General features: G+C 38.5%; 1 protein-coding gene and 1 long non-coding RNA gene across 3 annotated transcripts; both read right to left on the bottom strand.

Annotated features, from left to right (window-relative positions):
* Nucleotides 1-808: 808 nt before the first annotated feature.
* HEATR3 (HEAT repeat containing 3) lies at nt 809-19,246 on the bottom strand. 2 transcript variants are annotated; one of them, XM_083794836.1, is made up of 15 exons: nt 19,088-19,246; nt 17,580-17,752; nt 16,713-16,800; nt 15,512-15,624; nt 13,650-13,759; nt 12,744-12,884; nt 11,662-11,945; nt 10,882-10,972; nt 7,749-7,906; nt 6,650-6,732; nt 6,250-6,386; nt 3,877-3,965; nt 2,892-3,035; nt 2,616-2,792; nt 809-1,703 (listed from the first exon to the last, which is right to left on the bottom strand). In XM_083794836.1, the coding sequence occupies exons 1-15, from the start codon at nt 19,190-19,192 to the stop codon at nt 1,584-1,586; spliced, it is 2,013 nt and encodes a 670-aa protein (XP_083650962.1). In that variant the 5' UTR covers nt 19,193-19,246; the 3' UTR covers nt 809-1,583. The 2 variants fall into 2 exon arrangements, with proteins under 2 accessions (XP_083650962.1, XP_083650963.1); XM_083794837.1 differs by lacking the exon at nt 19,088-19,246 and adding an exon at nt 18,748-18,881.
* Nucleotides 8,077-10,875, bottom strand: LOC310879887. Its single transcript, XR_014571217.1, has 2 exons — nt 9,911-10,875; nt 8,077-8,428 (listed from the first exon to the last, which is right to left on the bottom strand). It is a non-coding gene; the product is annotated as an uncharacterized lncRNA (long non-coding RNA).
* Nucleotides 19,247-19,413: the final 167 nt, after the last annotated feature.

Genomic DNA, 19,413 nt, shown 5'->3' with positions numbered 1-19,413 from the left:
TCAGCGAACAGCAAGTATTATTAACATTGGGATTAAAATCCACACTGTGTAGTCTTATGCCCTAATCCACCTCACTATTCTTTCCTCAGCTGTTACACTCCAGCCCTTGTCACTGGCTGCCCTTGCTGAATGACAGGGTAACTTTTTCAACAGCTCCACCTCCTCAGGACTTCTCCCGGACTTTTGAGAGCCAGGCCCAATCGCCCTGGAGCCTTCCCAATTGTGCACACTCACTTGCACACTTGATTAGCAGGCATCACATCACACATTTAATCAAACTTCTGAAAAGTACTAGCAGTAACAGGACTTTCAGGTTGTGGAGCCGCTTAAAACTCAGTTTTCACTCCCTCTTGCTTGCACTTGGCAAAACACAGTATGTCAGATTTTTTTTAATTCAGCCATTTGCAAGGTTTCTGGCCAGTTCCAAAGCCTGCTTTCCAAACTAACAGACTGATATCTAACAAACTAAGTAAATTCGGTCTTTGCCGTTCCATGCCTAACACCACGAGCAGAATCTTGCCAAAAACTAGATGCCTATCTTAACAGAGGGAGGAGGGGTGTCCCACTTCAAAAACCAGCATAAAAAATGCATTTTCCTAAAAAATTAAAAATAAAAACCCCTGAAGTATATGAGTATCTTGTTCACAGATACAAAACCAAAGCGTTGGATATATGGGAGTGCACATACAGTCTCTTCATGAATCAGTGACATTTTTGAAAATAGTTTCTGTATTTTACGGCTTAAAAATCTCTATCACAAATATTTTAAAAAGATTTTCAGCAGTTATAAAATTACTTCAGATAATACTTCAGTATAACAAAATATTTTTATTATGTTTACTACTTCCCTGAATTCAAATTCATCCTGATGTAGAATTACAAGGAAGAAAGTACATCGGGAGAAGTGATTTTCTGAAATACTAATCAAATTAAAAACATGGAACTGTTTAAGAATAGCATTCTCTTAGACTGATTTCAAGAGTGAAAAGCTATCATACCAAATTTATCATAAATGAAGCAAACAGTTTCCTCTTTGATAAACCTTAAGAAGCAACAGATCCAAGTGCTGATAGTAATCTATACACTGTCACACACTTTTCTTGTGAATCTTGCCATAAGTGCCTGTGCAATTCTAGAAACAGTTAAGAGCAAATGGCAAATAGGAACATCCTGCCACTGCTCAATTCCCTCAAAATAACTTCAGTGTCCTGTTCCCCCCACCTTGATCTAGGGCATATCTGACAATATTCTTTAAATTACGTTTTAATGCAATTGTACTTGTCCACCAGGATACATGACAGTTTCTAAACAATGACAGTGGTGCTATTTACAGATCTCAGGACTGCAAAAGCACATTATTATCACTGCTAATATTTAATCTCAAAGTATGCTATGCATTTTTATGCTGATGTGACTTACATATTGCATCAACCCTGGAGTATAAAATACTGAACGTTTAAAAATCTAATATGAACATGAAAGCACAAACTGTTCTGCTCAATACATTTTAGAAGTTCAAAATGGTTATATTTTTGGAAAACATTTTGCAATAAGGAAACCTTAGTTTCAAGTTCCTCGATGTTTCAAGTTGGGTTTTTGCCTAGCGTCTCCTGATATGCAATGAATCTTCTCAAATTCATCTTCACATTGTCAAGAACACAAAGCTGATCCGTACTACATTGTTCTTTGCCTTCTTTTCGCATCTGTAAAACCAAAAAATACACATTTTACTAATGGAGAAGTTTATCCATTAGATCACCAGAAGTTTCTAACAATTGCATAGAGGTTCTCTAGCAAGGCACGCTATCTGTGCCTTTTGCTAACACCCACATATTTACGTGCGCATATTCACAGCTAGCAAATACTTCTGCAAGTAATTTAAAATACATCTCTACCCAGAACTACACTACTACTGGCATCCTATTTTGCTCATAAATCTGATACATATATTTATTAACTGTAGCTTTTTAAATTAAAGACCTTGCACATCTAACTAACCAAACACCTGTAGCACTGTCAAGTATTTATTTTATATACACATAAAATGTGCTTAGTTCTAAGACTACAGAAATCATTCCTCAGGCTTCATCTGAGCGAAAAATAACGCGCTGAAGGTCATTTTCTATTTAAGATGAAGTTCTAATTAAAAACACAGCTTAGAATTTTATCTGTGTAGTTCTTGAAAATACAGGATAATTAACCAGCAACAGAACAGAAATATCCACCTGCAACTACATCAAGTCAAAAACATGTCAGTGTAACTTCAGATGGGACTTCTCTCTCCCACCAAATCAGCTGTTCTCCAGAGACATCTGAAGGATTATTTTTACAAGAGTTTCAGGAAAATAGTCATTTGGACATCAGTAACGCTGATAGTGTATCACAGATGTTGCAATGCTCGTGCTGTGCTGATACCTTAATGGTTCCATGAACTGCAAGGTAAGTATATTTCTTCTGCTTTAAAGCAGGATAGCAGGAATTCAATCATTTGTTTTCATTTTTCCCCCATGATCTTATAAAGTCACACGGTCCTGCTTAATTATCCCTCCGCCAGCCCACAAACCCTAACCTACATCACGTGTTGAGATACTGAGCTGGCTGCATCCGATGCCTACCCTCAATTTGAACACTGGTTGAAATTCTTTCAGTGCTGGGAGCAACTTCATCTGTACCGCTGCTTTTTCTGCTTCTTTACCATCTGCAAATACATCAAAAAGCGCATCCAAGGCTTCTCCTGCTACTACAAGAGAAGATTCCTTCATAGCAACCTCAAGAAGAAATTTTCCAATCATCTGAAATAAGAAAAAAAAGATTTTTCAAACAGTACTTGTGAAAATTTAAAGAAGTATCAAAACAGTTTCAGACTTACAACACAAAGTTTGCTTTTTCACCTTTAGTGTTTCAGCTGTATCTTGTAATTTTGCCAGGACACTGCCAGAAATTCCAAGGATGCTCACTACATTCACTCTAACGCTGGCATTGCTGCTGTGAATACCAGCTTCACATAAAGCCAGTAGCTGATCAGGAGTCATACACTGTTTAGCAATGGAGAGGAAAGGGAAAATAAATAATAATTTAAAAAAACAAATTTACACTTCCAGGGAAATTTTCAAATATGACATTTAGGTAATCCGCTTCTACTGAACACACAGGCAGATTTGTAAAAGAGAAATAGAAATTCCTATATTATGAAAAATACACAAATTTTGAAAGTGTAATCAACAATACAATAAACTTTCCTTTTCAACTTCTTAAGTTGTTTCTTCCAGAACATAACCAAGGCCATTACAAAGCTGAAAAAATGGTTCTGAGCCCAATAAGATTTTCACAAATTTACCTAGCTCAATAGCTATTTCTAGCTCAATATAACTTATAGAAGCTCTTTTTCAGTTTAAAGACAGAAAGGACCTGCAGACCACGTAGTATTACCTCTTTTATAACAAATTATTTTGCTTCATTTCTATGCTTACCTCACGTTCAATGTTGGACATCTATGTCCAACACAGATTCTAGAAGAACAATCAGCTTCAACTGGGTGACATCAGGAAATAAAGACTCAGTAGGTGTAGGTGGTAATTTAGTAGATAAAATACTTGTCATTATATCCATCTCATCTCAAAGATACTACCTGGGTTTTTTATTGCTATTTTGGTTTTGAAATACACTTCACTTGCTTAAGTGTTATGAAGAATATATACAGCAAAGTATTCCTGTAAGGTCCAGGAAAAATATAAAGTCTGAAAGTACAGATTTTAAAATCATTCAGTGTTCACAATTACGGATTATCTCATATAAGTGATTTTGTTTCAAAAACATTTCAGCACAATCTTACATTAATTTTAATCTACCGCAGCAATTGAGCTTGAAACCTCTTACCTGGGAGATGTTCTTTGATGCCATTGTTTGTAAGAGAGCCCTCAAAGCACTGGTTATGGCTTCCAGGAATTCTGTGTCTTCAGGGAGTTCTGTCAGAGAATTGAACCCAAAGCCAAAACTTAATCGCAAAGATAAAGGATATATGAAGCAAAGAAATATGAATTCCTTAATTGTTCCTCTACATGCTACCACAAACAGGAAGAGCTAGATTTTCAGAGACTGGTCTTGGTAGGTTGTAACCATAGTGAATTTTTAAATTCAGTATTAATTGCATCTGGAAGATAGATCACAGTTCTTTATGGTCTTTATTTTCAGGCACACCCCTGGTTAAGACATTTGCATGACCTAACATATAGTATAAACCACCACACTCAGAATAGCAGCTTGAAAACTAGGTGTTACATGTGGGCCGTATTACATGAACAGAAAACCACAGAAGCTGATTGAGTACTTTAGCTGCCTTCTTCTAAGTAAGCTTTTTTAGACACCCAGAAGATTGGACTCTTTCCAATTCATGTAAAGAGCCTGTTTTCTAGTGGTTTAATAACCTTTTAGAAATGTACAATTCAAACAGTGTTTTCCTGTTTAACTAAAAATTCATCAGTAGAAGCATCTTCAGTGCATGTTCTGCATTTCTTGAAGCTTTAATTTTACTCTGTGTTTTTATTTTCTGGACTATTCCAGAACCAGAAACTCTCGTTAATTTACTGTGCATCTCTGCCATCCCCATGTATGCAACTAGATCGTTATGCCTTTTTTTCACCCTGTAAACCACAAAATTCCTTCTAATCACTTGTTGGTGTCTGATCAGCTCTAACTGGCAGTTTCCATTAGATAGCATTTAACTATTAAAAAATGTTAATGAAAATGGACATGGGCCATTAAGCTAATTTATTAGTATCTTCTGTGTTCTGCTAATCATTTCTTCAGTTCCATCTAAGAACTTTCCAACTACTGCAAAGTAAAATATCTTCATATTTATTTTCATTTCCTGCATTTTGTTGTTTTCAAGTACTGTGCTCCGATCACATCCTTTTAATGTGACATTTTGATTTAAAAAAGCATGTCTTGCAGGCAGTTGCATTCCAAGCAATAATGCAGTGTCATACTATACACGTAAGGACTGCATACACCATATTTGTGGCTACGAATGAAGACACTTGAAGGAAGAGAAGAAAACCAAGTCTCTCAAGCTTCTAAAAGACAAGAAATGACAAAGCTATGCATATGCTATGCTTCAACAGATCCATTTGAGGAAAAATGTTTTCTGTCACTTTTGAGATTTGGCAGGCTTTTCCAGCCTCTAAGAATATCTCTGATTTATTGATGAGCCATACCACTGACCCTAAAACAGAAACACATTAGTAAAATAGTTTGAATGAAGCAGACTATCAGGGAACCAGATCACTGACTTGGAACCAGATGTTTTTTTAAAGACTCAGTTCAGCTTCCCTACTGTTAGTAACAGAGATCACAGAGTAAATGGTCCAGCAGTATTCCTGGAATGACAGTGATCTAACGAAACAGATTACAGGAGGTAGTTGGAAATGCTAACTGCTGCATATCTGCATTAGACCAACACAGTATCTCTAGAAAATAACGTGTCTTGGAGGAATTACGGTGGATGCATTATAGTGATCACCAGGATATATTTGATATTCTAAACCAATATCACTTTTAGAAAAATGAAATTATGCAATTTATTGTCTTCTCCATTCAAACTGAATCACCATCATAACATGAAGATAAGTAGCTTTCATATTTAGTCACAAAAACTTTGCTCACTTTCTTTTTATAAATATATTTTCAATGAACTGTGCAAATCACACGCATAATGTATGTCCTGGAGACAAGAAGGCTGCTATCTTCCCTACTATAATAAGAAAATGCATTATGGAGATCCTGGCAATAACCACTTCTACCATAATTTTGTAAGATTCCTAGAAAAAAAATGATGTAAAGAAGTTTCAGATACCCTTTTTTCATATGGCTCTTTAGGTTAGTTTCCACATTTAAAAGGAAAATGTCTCTTCTTCATGACTTGGCTGATCGATGAAAAACTGCTATTACCAACAAATATGATCACGCAAACAGTTCTGGTCTCACAGCATAGCAGGATTCATTTGCTTTAGTGAATTTCTTCTTGCACGTACAGACATAAGCCAGCCTTGCATTAGAAGCATACTTGCTCGAAATTCAATTTGGGTGAACACGTGTCAAGATACACTGTTCTGTTAGCACATTTCCAGCATTCAGAATCCTTATTTTGAAAGGGCAAGGGAATAAATTTAATAATAAAATGGCAATAAAACTTAATGTGCATAGCTACCTTATATCTATACAATAGGTTAAGCACATCTTGGAACATCTTACCTGTTTTAGAAAAGACCAGCTGTGAAAGGTGCTGTGCAAGTGACTGAAGTGCTGAAGCTCCTCCAAGGCAATCCACATCTGACACTAATAAAATGCTATGAAGACATGTTAAAGCTCTACACTGCACTGTGTTCAGTCTGAAACAAACAAATGAAAAATGCACTTAGCAGATCTTTGTAAATAAATGTTGAAATACAAAGAAGGATCTTGAATTAAGTAAATAAAGCTGTGAACCGGTGTGCATTTTACAAGAAGATTTGTATCTCCTTATTGAAAATCACTTATCAGATCTGCCATTTTCCAGATCTTAAAAGCAACCCAAAGATGGACAATCCTTCTAAGAATTCTAAAACAACTGAATATACATTAAAAATAGCAAGAGAGACAATGAAATTCCTACTTTTTAATTAATGGTTTCCAAGACGGATTGTGCATACAGATGTCTAGAGCAACACTGTTCGGAAAAGCAGTTTTTTCAAGAATCTGGGGAGGGGAAAAAGAAAGGTTTAGCAATAAAGCTTATTTATTTATTTAAGTGTGGGGAGGGGGAAGACTGAAGTTTTAACTTAATGTCAAACAGATACCTCAGATCAATGTATTTCACATATGAATATCCTCCAAGCTTTGCAGGCAGCAAAGGTCTCGCTTGCTAAAACTGCCAGAATCTTCCTCAAACACTCAGAGCAATCATACATTGGTTTATCACAGCATATCTTAAGTATCTAACTGTACTGAACAAAAGATAATTTTCTAGGTCTCTGTTATATTTTTTATTTATTTAAATCTTTCTTCTCACAGATTCTGTTTCGGAACTTTCATATAGCTACATATCTAAAAGATCTTGACATGAATCTTAGACTGCTTGCTATGAAGTACAAAAACCCCTGAACGTTTTTACCTCAAGTCTTGTGTCAGAATTCTGTCACGATGTTGAACTACCTTAGTAACTGATTCAAGTCAGGAATGTTATCTTTACAACCCCAGATAAGAATGACCAAAACAATTCTGGAACAAGAACACCTGCATTTTTTTTGGTGTCAAATACTGTACCCCACGTATAAAATGGAGTAAAAGAGGAACTTGTCATTTTTCAGTGCTGACTGCTGTTGTTCACATAGGTTACTTTCATTTGCGTTAGGTAACATGGAAATTTGGCACCCAAGCTTCTACTCAAAGTTCCCTTTCTTTTTTGCAAGTCATCTTTCCATGTGCAAATCAAGAAATAACCACTGTTATTTTGGAAAAGCCAAATTAATTAAAAGACAAAACCGCAAGACTTCAGAAACAAAAATGTTCCATTCCTACTGACGTTATTTAGGTCAAGACAACTGATGTAATGATGCTACACCTCTAGGACAAAAGAAAAAATAAGCTAAACTGTCTTTAAAAAAAACGTTCCTCTTCTTCAGATGGACTGGGATAGTTTGTTTGCCTAACCTGGGATACAAGACAGGCACAAATGCAAGATTGTACCGTGTGTTGGAAACAAAAGATGATACCTTCTTTGGAATAAGGTTGTTCAGAAATGCTGAGTGAACCTCATCAGAGAGGCATAGGGGTGACATCAGCAGCCCACTGCCCTCATTGTAAGAATTTTCCATAAACAGGTCACTTTCATCACTGCTGGACAGTTCTTCCCATTCGTCATCTGAGGGATCTGAAAACAGAAGAGAGACTTGTAAATGTGACAGTACTCATGCAATAGGTACCCCACTTCTGAATTATACTTGGCTCCAGCTCTTGGTTTAAGAGTCTTAAGTTCTAGTGCTCTAACGAACAGCACATAACCCAAGAACCATTAAGCAACAGGTATAAATACGGAACCACTTTTGCTTAAATTGTTTTATTTAAAAAAATTACTTATTTTATATTCACTCTTATCAAAGAGGTTCTCCGTACACAGACACCTCATTCTCTGGTATTAACTGTGCTTTACTTCGAGATATCAAATAATGTATAAAAGAAGCACTTCATAAGAAACATAAAACGTTTACTAAGATTTTTAACTTGGACTGTACCAGTTTACTTTTTGGGATAGATTCAAGCATGAAAATACCCCAGTTTCACCTGTTTACAACTTGTAATCAGTTTAAGTTACCTGTTTTTTCTCACAGTCCTGAAGCCACAGACATATCCTGTAACTGGGTGCTAACTGGACTGGATGAAAATGCTGCCGTCTCTACAGCAAAGCCAGTGAAAAGGAAATCACGACAACAAAGCAAGGCAAAGCAATCCAAACCATCTCTGTTAGCCATTTCAGGCAACACATTTTAAGTAACTTAAACCAAGTTTACAGTTATAAGTATAAACCCAGTTTAGGTTAACAAGATTTACTATCCTAGCAGATCTGGAAGGACAGCGATAGGAAGAGAACTATCAGTGGGCACAGCTACAGCAAAGAAAATAATCTGCCTATGGCTAAAAGCTGATTTGGCCTGATGGGCACAATCTAAGTCTATCATCTACATTTAAACCGGTATTTCAACGTCCACAGGGTTTACACTGATTTATCTAAAGTTGTTTTAGACCTAGTTACATTTTAACTGGTGCAAAATTGGTGTTTACACAAGCCCCAAGTCTACAGGTTGGAACGATCCTCCTCATTGAGGGATGAAAGTTCTGCTTCTATGAAAAGGTCAGGATATCTAACTACTGTGAAAAAAAATATATTCACCTCCATGTAATTTGTCTGACAACAAGTTCATGTGTGATCCAGTTACTAAAATAGCCATGCACTTTTTCTGTGGCAAAAGGTAAACTCTTTCACTTAAAATACAGTAAGAGGTCTAAAAGAATGCATGTCACCTGCACTGTGCAGTACTTTAAGAATTTGTTTCAAGGTGATGACTGTTTACGTGATACAAATTAACTTATGAAGCTGTGGCCACTTGATACTATAAGCAAAAGAAGCTGCCCATGTTAACACCCAATTAATTCCACCCCCATAACATGTTGGTGTTACTAGTCTTTGCATGAGAAAACATCATCAGCCCCACTGGAACAACAAACATGAAAACAAATCCCACATGCCCCTTTTAGTCAGCCTCTTGCTGCTTCTACAAAAAAAAAAAAAAAAAAAGAAGTTTCCAAGTTTTCATCTACATCTTAGAGCAAAGGAAAAAAAAACTAATCTGAAAATTAAATGACCACTATACTAGCTGACCATGCTTCAGCAAAGACAATGGCAGTGTTATCACAGCTCACAGCGAGCAGGGCAGAGCAGAAACTGGACTCCAGAACATCAGCCCACAACTAAGATCAGGTTTCTTGTAACATTCTTGGAAATACAGGAGCATTTCCAATGGCAATCCTATCTTAACTAGGCCTGGCAACCTATGAGCCACAAACTGGACAGTGATGCCAGAGTCTCCTGATTCCTTCCTGTGTCCCTGTTAAAGGGGAGAGCACTTTGTTTCTCCTTCCAAATGCCAGCCAGCACTCAGAACATCTCTTCACCAGCCTAGTTATTTCCCTTAGTTCTATGGCAAACTGAGTGTTTCTATGAACTCAGCCTAACGGCTAAAGCTATTTTAGTCATCAAATAACTTGAAAATTAAATGAACAGCTGCCTCTGGATTCCTCTTAATTTCTACCAACTATACTTCTGTCTGCCCATGAATGGGTAAAGTAGTGTAGTGAAATACAACACAATCAACCTTACATTACACTGAGTGAATGGCAGAATATGCAGCTTATCCACAAGAGATTTTCCAATTAAAGGGGAGAGCTTATGAATTACAGCTCATTAGATGAGAAATGCAGTTATGAAAGGAGCTTCATATACTAGGTGCAGAATTTCCTTGTGCTGTAAGAGAAAAAAAATCACCATTGGGAATATCTGGGTATTACTGTGGATTTTATTATTAGAACCTGAAAGATTTACTTACAAAGCTATCTCCTACACAATTACTTTTGCATCAGGCTCATGAATTGTATTAGTAATTAAAATGTTTGGTTTTGCGTTTTTAAACAGAATTTGAGAATCACTTGTTTTCCTGAAGATTCGGAGAAACGCCATCAAAACTTAAAGTTCATAGAAGAATATAGAATATCTTTTCCCTATTCCACCTACCCACAATAACAGCATTAAAAAAAAAAAAAAACTCTTGAAGGCAGAACTCTTAACAGTCTACATCTGCATTGCTGCCAGTTTCATGCAAAAGCCATCTCTTCTTCTTTTGCCACATTTGTAATACCAAAACTAAATCAAAACTAGTACATTTCTCTGCTTAAAAATATTGATGCCCCAGTCCTGTAATAGGATTCACAGCCATACTGTATCAGATTAGCACTTAGACCAGACTAACTGAACAAAGAATTTGCTGCAAGACTTTTTAGGAAATGTATCTTTGGCAAAAGTACTCAGAACAAAGCCTTCCTCTTTAAATCATATGGCATTTGTAGTAACATGCAAAAAAACATGTAAGCAATAGATGTTATTTAAATGAGAAAAATACTTAAATTAGTAATAGAATTAATTCTTGTGATTCTCAATCAGATGAGGACATCAGGGAGACAAATCTATGTGCATTCACCCTTAAAGGCTAAGACCACCAAATAGCAAACTAAACATGACCTATCCCAGAAACAAAAGCAACGCTAACACTTGCAATGAAAGAGATTCCTACAAACCTTCACTGCAGCACATATTAACAATGATTTCCAAAGCAGTCTGCTGAGCCATCAGTAAGGCTGTCACTTCTTTCAGTTCCCATTTATCAGACTAAAAAAAAAAGTGCAAAATTTAATTTTGGAAAACAACATTTCAGTGCAATTTCAAGTACCTAGACTGTCAGTGAAAAATACTACCCAGCCATTTCCTCTTCTCACACCCCCACCAAAGCTTTTTAAAACGAGCTAAGAGGTACTATCTATCATCTTTCTGTCAGATGTTTCAGATGACCAGCTGTACTAGTGAACAAATTTTACTTTTAAAAATGCCAACTGCACTAAAATCATAACAGAAAAGATTACTAACGTGTTACCTAAAGCCCTAACAAAAATATTTATTTCTGTTTTCTTTTCACATACAACAGCGAATGCATTTGTTAAACTCTCAGCAATCTCCACTCACGATTGAATGGTTACAACCATTAAACATCTCACTCATCTTATGCAGAGATCAGGAACTTTCTGCGCTAGCTACAGGTTAAAGTATCAGGTTAGCATATACTTCCCACCAGATGAAACAGATGGAAATGTGCTTTCCTTATGTGTCGCTCAACTTGATCACATTTGAACAATTTGTGCTGAAATTCTCCATGCTCACCTTTGAAGTCTTAACTAAAACAGACAAGCCACTTTGGAGTTCAGATTATGAACAGTAGTAGTCAGTTACCCTGGCAAACGCTAGTCAACAACAGCCAGATGCTCAAATGCATTAAGCTCTCAGAGCCAGCCAGCCACACTTACTGGAAGTAAGTCTGAAATGTCGTGTTCTCTTCTGACTTTTCCTTTTGGTATTTCTTCCATGTCATCATCTTCACTTACAGCACAGTTGTCTATAACATCACTCATGTTTTCCTCAGTTTCTGCCTCTGCAGCAAGCTTTAACCTGTTTTTTTCAGCTTCATTCATACGAATAATTGTTTCACCAGCATCTATTGCTAATGATTCTGAAAAAATCTTCAGGATTGCATTAACCATGCTTCCCAGGCTGCCTGGTGGAATTGTGTCCTTGATATTCCAGATGGTGCCTAAATGCAAAATAGTTGAAACGTAAAAATGCATTAAAATACTCAATTCCCAGCTCTGTAAGAGCCATGTATTTAGTGAGGACACAGCTTACACAAGTTACAATACTCAGTGCTTATATTTCAGTATGAATCTTCAAGTCCTTTCTCCACAGATTTGCATTTTTTCCTGTTTATATCTGTAATAATGTCCAGATCATAAGCTCAAGTAAACTCTAGCACATAAGAATACACGCAGTATTTTTAAGGAGTAATCTTGGTGACACTTTTTACTTGTGACAAAAAAAAATCCAGATTACCACATTTTAAGGATTCTCAAAATTAAACTAATTTATTACATTTCCATACTAAAAATCACCGTAGTTAAGCATTTGAGGTAGAAAGGATGACACAAGATATAAAACATGAGGTAAAAAGCTTATACCTGTTATGATCTAAACAATTCCTGTACTATTTATTATTGACTCATTTTACTGGTGAAAACCAAATGAACCTTTAAAATGGGTTATCATGCCGAAGAGGTACCAAATTCAGAATCAAGCAGTTGAGACAGTTCTTAAACTATCTACAGACATTTGGAACTATCTTTCCCTCCAAAACACCATAGAACACAAGCCCAAGAGGCAGAAATAACCTTATGAACTGTCTATACAGGCTTTGCTTATAGGTAGGTGATAGCACAGCACCTCAACTGGTATCACGATGACAGCAGATTAAAGGACTAAATCTCACATCTTTCCCACCCTCCATTACTTCCTGTGCTGTCCAACACAAAAGAATGAATGCCCTCAAACATAATACCTGCTATCAGTGTTCTCAGAAGTACATGCTTCATTGTGGTCTCTGGACACAACATCACAGTTTCCAATACTTGCTGTGCAGAAGCATTGAATGAAGAAAGAAGATCTGGATTATCTTCCGTCACTGCCTGTAAGCAGTTTGCTGTAGCAAACAAAAAAAAAAAGATAATTAACAAACCCAACAGTAGCTTTCAGTCTCCTAAAAAGAATGCAATGTACTCCTAAAAGCTGGTGTAATTAAATACAAACAGGAAAAAACATGTGCTGCAGCATCATATTGTAATGGTATGACACTGTCCTTCACAACTTGTTTTAGATTAACAGCCATCCTCCAGCAAACCTGTATGTAATACAGGTGAGAACAGTACCACATCAGACACGGGACTAGCTGGATCAGTTTCAGCTACATAAAATTCAATTTCTCCGCCATATACTGATCAGGAAAAACACGAAAAAACATTCCAAGTACATACACAACCAAGACCCTTATATAAGACCATAACAGCAATACTACTAATAAAAATATGATCACAGTGGTAGGAGTCATTTGGTTTTGTTTTTCGGATGGCCTATGTACTTTGCTCTAAAAAAAAAACAAAAAAACCACAAGCAAACAAAAAACAGAAAACAAAATGACAGACACATCCTCATCCTCCCTCAAGTACTTTCTTTCCACAAAGTTTTTCCTCCCATGTAACAATCAATGCTCCATTCCCCTTCAGATTGAAAACAAAGAGAAAAGATGTCAACTTCTAAATGATGTACTGTTCAGAAAGGAATTCGAAGTCTTATATTCAGTGTACAGTTTAAGTAACAGGCGCATTATGCAATCGATTTGACATCAGTACTACATTTAGATTGTAAAGAAAAAATATCTTTAGACCTTTATCTTCTTTTTGCCACTTACCTACTGAAATAGCCAGGTCCACATTTGTGGAAAATTTCTTCATGTAATGTAACACAGCCTCCAAACACCCTTCTTTATTGAATATGGACACTGCTGTATTGTTGCATTCACTAATGCATAAAAAAAGTCAATAAAATACTTTTCCCAGGAAAAAAAAAAAAGTTATTGTAACAACATCTTAAGTAACACGTACTCAGTATTTCTCACGTTTATATTTTTAAAACCTACCTAAGAATTACACTTTAGCCAAAGAACTGCCCCTCATTACTGAGGTTATGGTCAACTGTACATAAAATGGAAAGAGGCTGGAATACCTCCGAGGAAAGCTGCCTTCTGTCAGCTGCTTCCTCGTACACCTTATTCAGGACTTTATTAGCCTAAGTGCATTGTCTTGTGAGCAGAGCCAGCCTGTGTGTAAAAGGCAGCTTACAGCTACGGGCTACGAGCCAGCCCAGGGCTTTCTGCACCCGTGGATGACTTCATCCACAAACACACCAATAACAGAAGGGGCTGCTGCCTCTCATATCAAGAGAGTCATTTAATCTAGAAAATGACCACTGCTTGACATTCAGAAATGCATCTTAAATCAGTATTAAACGCAACACTTACTTCAGTTAACAACTGTGGGATTTGTATTTCTTCAAGTTTCCACAGCCATTTCTGTTTTTAACCAAAATATGAATGCAAGACAAATTCTAGCTAGAACAGCATTGGACCTGACTAGCTACAGTGTTCTTCAAAAATTTACTTTTGAAAATACTGTATCTCATTAGCAACACCAGCTCCAATTTTATAAGTACCAAACTTAGCACTGATGCCAACAGTTCACGGTCATAGACACAGAGTTCAAAATACAGAAGTGATTTACAGCACGCTTAATGATTACAGTTCCTGTTCCAAAGCACTTACGTCTACAAAGGCAATTAAAGAAAATGAACACACACAAAAATTTAGTTGACTCAGAGTTACAAGGGGTCACATTCTGTGTAAGATGCTGAGCAAGCAGTTTCTGTACTGTTCTAGATGTCAATCCCTTAAAAATAAAATTAAAAATAAGACCTCAAGCCAGCAGCCATACAGAGGCAACTCCACTGAAATACTGTATAACACAAACCACAATTCTATATGGACCAAAGAGCAAAATGATGTGCAATTGTTACAAAGTGAGGAGAAACAATACAAAATTCAAGAACTGTAAGGGGTTTTTATCACTTCAGTATTTATAGCCCTTTCTGTATGAATAGCGTTGCCGTATCTCTTCTACCCAGTGTTTTCAATGTAAATTACTAATTGAGCTATTCACATTCTCTTCTCACAGAATTATGCAGACTTCTCTTTTTTTAATCAGTGCCTCAGTCACTGTGGGGTAGTTGTTCAACTATTTAATATAACTTTCGATAAGGTCTGCAGAGGAAATAAATAAAAACATTCCTCTAAAAGCCATCTCATTTATTGTAGTATGGATCTACAGGAGCTGAATGTAACACAAGAAAACTCAAGCTGTTCAAGTGTCTTCAAACACACTATGACAGAGCACATTCAGAAAACAGTATCTGAACTTAGAAGGATCAATAGAAAGAAAACTTTGTCACTCTCCTGAAACTAATTAGCAGCTTTGTATATTTCTAAAATCTTTCACTTACAAATTTATTTTCTATCATAGATTACTTTTGCATTTCAGTTGTAGACTCGCCGTTTATTAGCAAGACATGCAGGAGCTACACAGGCAGAAATCAGAATCTGCAACTGAACATATCTTCTCACGGAAGGACAACCATTTCTCTTCTGCCTCGATTACCATGCTCTTTCAGGAGCAATTTCATTTAGCTCTTCTGAGAGGCAAGTGTTAACATCGAACTTACCATACATTCCACAGCAAGTTAATAGCCTCATTGGCTATGTCTTCGATGTAATTTTTGTTCATCTCTCTGCATTTCTTTGGAGAGAGCTGGTTAGCATCTAGTCCAGTGCTACACTACAACCAAATAAGAGAACTGGGGTTGGGAAGCAAGCCAAGAACGAAAGCAAAAACTTAAAATGTTTGAAGCAGAGGGAATTGAGAGATCTCTCATGAAGTGTTTAATATCAGAAAACCTGACTAGTTTTCTATTCTCTGTGAAAACTGAGTCACAATGGAATTGAATCGATTTTTTTCTCCTGTAGAAACAGACTCTTACAGTACTTGCTTCGCATTCAGACTTCAGAAACTTTTCTTTTTATAAACAAATGCTTAGCAATTTTAGAACCTGAAATGTCATTTCTTGCTAATACAGTTGGTATGCAATTTTCAGCAGTTTTAATCACAAAGGCTAATTCGCTGTCTATATGCTGTGCTTTACAACAATACTATTACCCTTATTTTAAAATGGGGAAGAAACATACAGAAAATGATGGTATTTCTCAAGACTGCTCAAAGACAGCAGGTGACAGAACTCAATGCAATTTCCAAACTGCACTGCAAAACCTGGACCAAACAGAGAACAGGTATTCAGTACAGATTATTCTACAAAAGCAGTAACTATTCAACCGTAAATTTAAGCTTTCATTGAGAGAAAATGATTTACCAAAAACCCTCATTAGAATAATGATGCAACATAATTTTTGTATCTAAATCTTGACCGACAGAACTGACTTGCCCTGAACGACACTCCAGAGCCAAAATCTCTAGTCTGTTTATGCAAAAATCATCCTACACAGCACACCTCTCTCCATGGACCCACGTTAGCAGGTCAGGAGGCAGAAGCAAGCGGTTTGAAATCTCTGGACTGATTTTTGCAGTGTTTTTAAAAGAGTTATACATATCAAGAGTTGTAGTAGTGTAGGTTTACTAGCAAATCCTTATGATGAAAAGGCAACGCATTCTATAAATTCACTTGGGTGATATCCAAACGTATAGCAATTAACAATTGCTATAAAGAGGAGATACATCTCCTGAAATATTCTTTTAAAGATCTTGCAAGTATCTTATCTTGAAAACAGATATAAAAAAAATCGAACTATTGTGGAAAATAAGATAATTAAATGGCTAGATCAGTTTTAAAATCAGAATAAATATAAACATACCTCTTTCAGAAGTGCAACAAGAGGAGTCATGACGTCTTTTGTAACCATGTCATCACAGACTTCAAACCCTCCGCAAGCACTCAGATTTCTGGGAAAAAATACATACTTTGGATCAGATTCAGTACTTTCCCGGAGCATTTCAAAAACCTGTATTCAATACTTTTTCTGTAAAGGTAACGGTATATTTTGTATTAAAAAGGATCTGCTTAATCAGTATCTTTAGTCTTCTACCCCCTCCTAACGTAAAGAATTTAAGTTTCGTGTTAGAAAAAAAATGATTTATCTACTTGTCTAGCATAGCTAGGAGGCTTATCTAGTCTAAGACACAACTTCTGACAGCTGATTACTCATACGGTATAAGATACAACTTGAATGTTATCAAGTATTAGCATTATGTTTCTGTACAAGTATAGCAAGTTGCAAGTCTGAATAAAGAATGACAACTAAAAATGATGCTAGTATTTAAAAGGCTCTCAAAAAGCGACATATGTGCACTCTCCAGCTAACCCACTACTCCTGGGGTTATCAGGACACAAAATGTCATACCAGCAGCATTCAAGTTCTCTAGATTTCTTCACGTAACAGGTTTTCTTTCCTGAAGTAAGGTTGGAAAGCAATGCATCCCACTCGCAGCAGCTAACTTAAACCCTATTCCTGACATTGAAGCCTGAGGGTGACCCACCAGGGCAAGAGAGTCCTCTCTCTCTCTCCAAGACTTCGACTGACTCAGGAATACTTACACAAAACGGAGTTGAAGCAAGAGAGGGAGGGAATTTAAGGTCATGGCTTTTAACAAGGGAAACCCATTCTCTTATTTACCACACCAAGAACACCTCGTTTTAACTCTGAATGTTAGCAACTGCTTACCGGAGAGCACCCGCAGCTGTCTCGCGAACAGCTAAACTGTGATCCAGCAGCATCGGTCCTAAACACCGGACAACATCTCTCTGCAAAAAGGCTGGGATTACGTGTTTCTGCTGCAGCAGCTTGGAAATACTGGCACAGGCATACTCTCTCACTTCAGCACTTGGATGTTGTAGCTGGGGAGACACAAACAGATCAAGGGCAAGGGGAGAAGTAGCTGGAAGTTTTTAATCAAGTGAAAAGGCTCGTTTGCCTTTCAGTTTGTAGACCACAGCACAGTAGCTCCTGCTTTACTGGTCCTGAAGAGAATCAAGAGCTTTCAACTTCCACAGAAGTTTATAAATCTTCATATGGGTTATGAGGTTATCTATAATGACTAGATAAATCTTGTTATGGGTGTTTAACAAGAGAGCAGTAGTTCAGACAGAGATTTGACGCTAGCTGGCACTGGTGAGACCTTGTATCTACTTTTGTTTACCATGCTTAAAAAAACATGCACAGAACTAGGGGAAAAATACCATCAAGAACTATAATGGACATTAAGAAATAACACCAAAAAGAACTGAAGAATCAAAAAATATGCAAACACATAATAGCCCTTAGGCTAAAGGCATCTGGATAAAGAATACAAGGAGCAACTGTTCTCCATATCCACGAGACAACACCAGCTCGCAGCGTAGCAGAGGTTTAGACGAGCTGTCAGATTTGCAAACCGTGGAAACAATAAACCAGCAGAACTGACTACCTAGAAGGCCATGGGGATTACTGAAAACAAAACAGAGAAAATAAGCACCTGCTGAAGAGCGGAGGGGAAAAGAGTGGTATATCATACCCCACAGACCTCTCATCTCACCCTCACCCATGCATTTGTATTTTTTTGTACTTTTTTTGTTTTAAACCAGCAACAAGATTATTTCAGAAAAATAAGCAGTGATTTGTTCAACCTTATCATTCAGGTAAAGTGACCAAAGGGGATTTATTTACATCAGAGAAAGCAGCTTTTCAATAATATCAACCTGAAGCATGCACAAGGAGGTTTAAGCTCCAGTTTTCACTTGTAATGCCTAAACCCAGACCAAAGGAACGTGGCGAGTAAGTGCCTACAGCCAGCCATTTTCAGCATCTTGCCAGAGACTTCTCAGACGCGGCTGATGCTCGCTGCTCTTTCTACCTGTACAAAACCCTCGGAGGAGGCAGGCGGCAGCAGGACCGGCTTCAGAACCTCTCCGGGGACGGGAGGCAGCGCAGCCTCCCCTCCCGTTCCGCCCCGAGCCGGCGGGGCAGCACCGGAGCGAGGCCCGGCGGGGAGGCAGCGCCTGCCTTCCCGGGGCCAGGCGGCCGGGTAGCGCCGCCGCAGCAGGAGCGGGGCAAGCACGGGGGGCCGGACGGCGGGGGAGGGGGCGCCCGCTCCCCTCCGCGTTCCCAGCGCCCCGCCCCGCCCCCCCGGGCGCAGCCGGCTCCGGACCGGGGCCCTCACCCCGCCGCCGCCGGTTCCCGCGGGCCGCGCTCACCTTCTCCAGCAGCTCCGCCGCCGGCTCTTCCTCGGGGCCGGCCTGCTCCGGGCCGCTGGGGGCCGGGGGGGGCCTGCGGAACCGCCGCGCCCGGCTCTTCCCCATGGCTCCGCGCCCGCTCGGCGCCGGCGCACCCACGTGTGCGGCGCGGCGCAGCCGCGGCTCGGCTCGGCACGGCCCCGCCCGGCCCGGCCCGGCCCCGCCGCCCAACGCCCCCCCCAGGGCCCCGGGCTGCAGCCACCCCCCCCCGCGCTGGGCGAAGCGGGCACGGGGCGCTGAGGCCGGGCGCTGCTCCGCGGCACGGTGCGTTAAGGAGGGCACAGCTC

The sequence above is a fragment of the Anser anser genome (assembly GCF_964211835.1).
Source record: "Anser anser genome assembly, chromosome: 11".
NCBI lineage: Eukaryota > Metazoa > Chordata > Aves > Anseriformes > Anatidae > Anser > Anser anser.
This window is presented reverse-complemented; position numbering and strand designations above follow the sequence as displayed.

Coding starts and splice junctions, on each gene's coding strand:
- HEATR3 (XM_083794836.1), bottom strand. CDS start 19,192: ATGGGGAAGAGCCGGGCGCGGCGGTTCCGCAGGCCCCCCCCGGCCCCC. Junction 17,753..19,087: donor CGGCGGAGCTGCTGGAGAAG/GTGAGCGCGGCC, acceptor GTGTCTCCCCAG/CTACAACATCCAAGTGCTGA. Junction 6,387..6,649: donor TGGAAACCATTAATTAAAAA/GTAGGAATTTCA, acceptor TGTTTGTTTCAG/ACTGAACACAGTGCAGTGTA.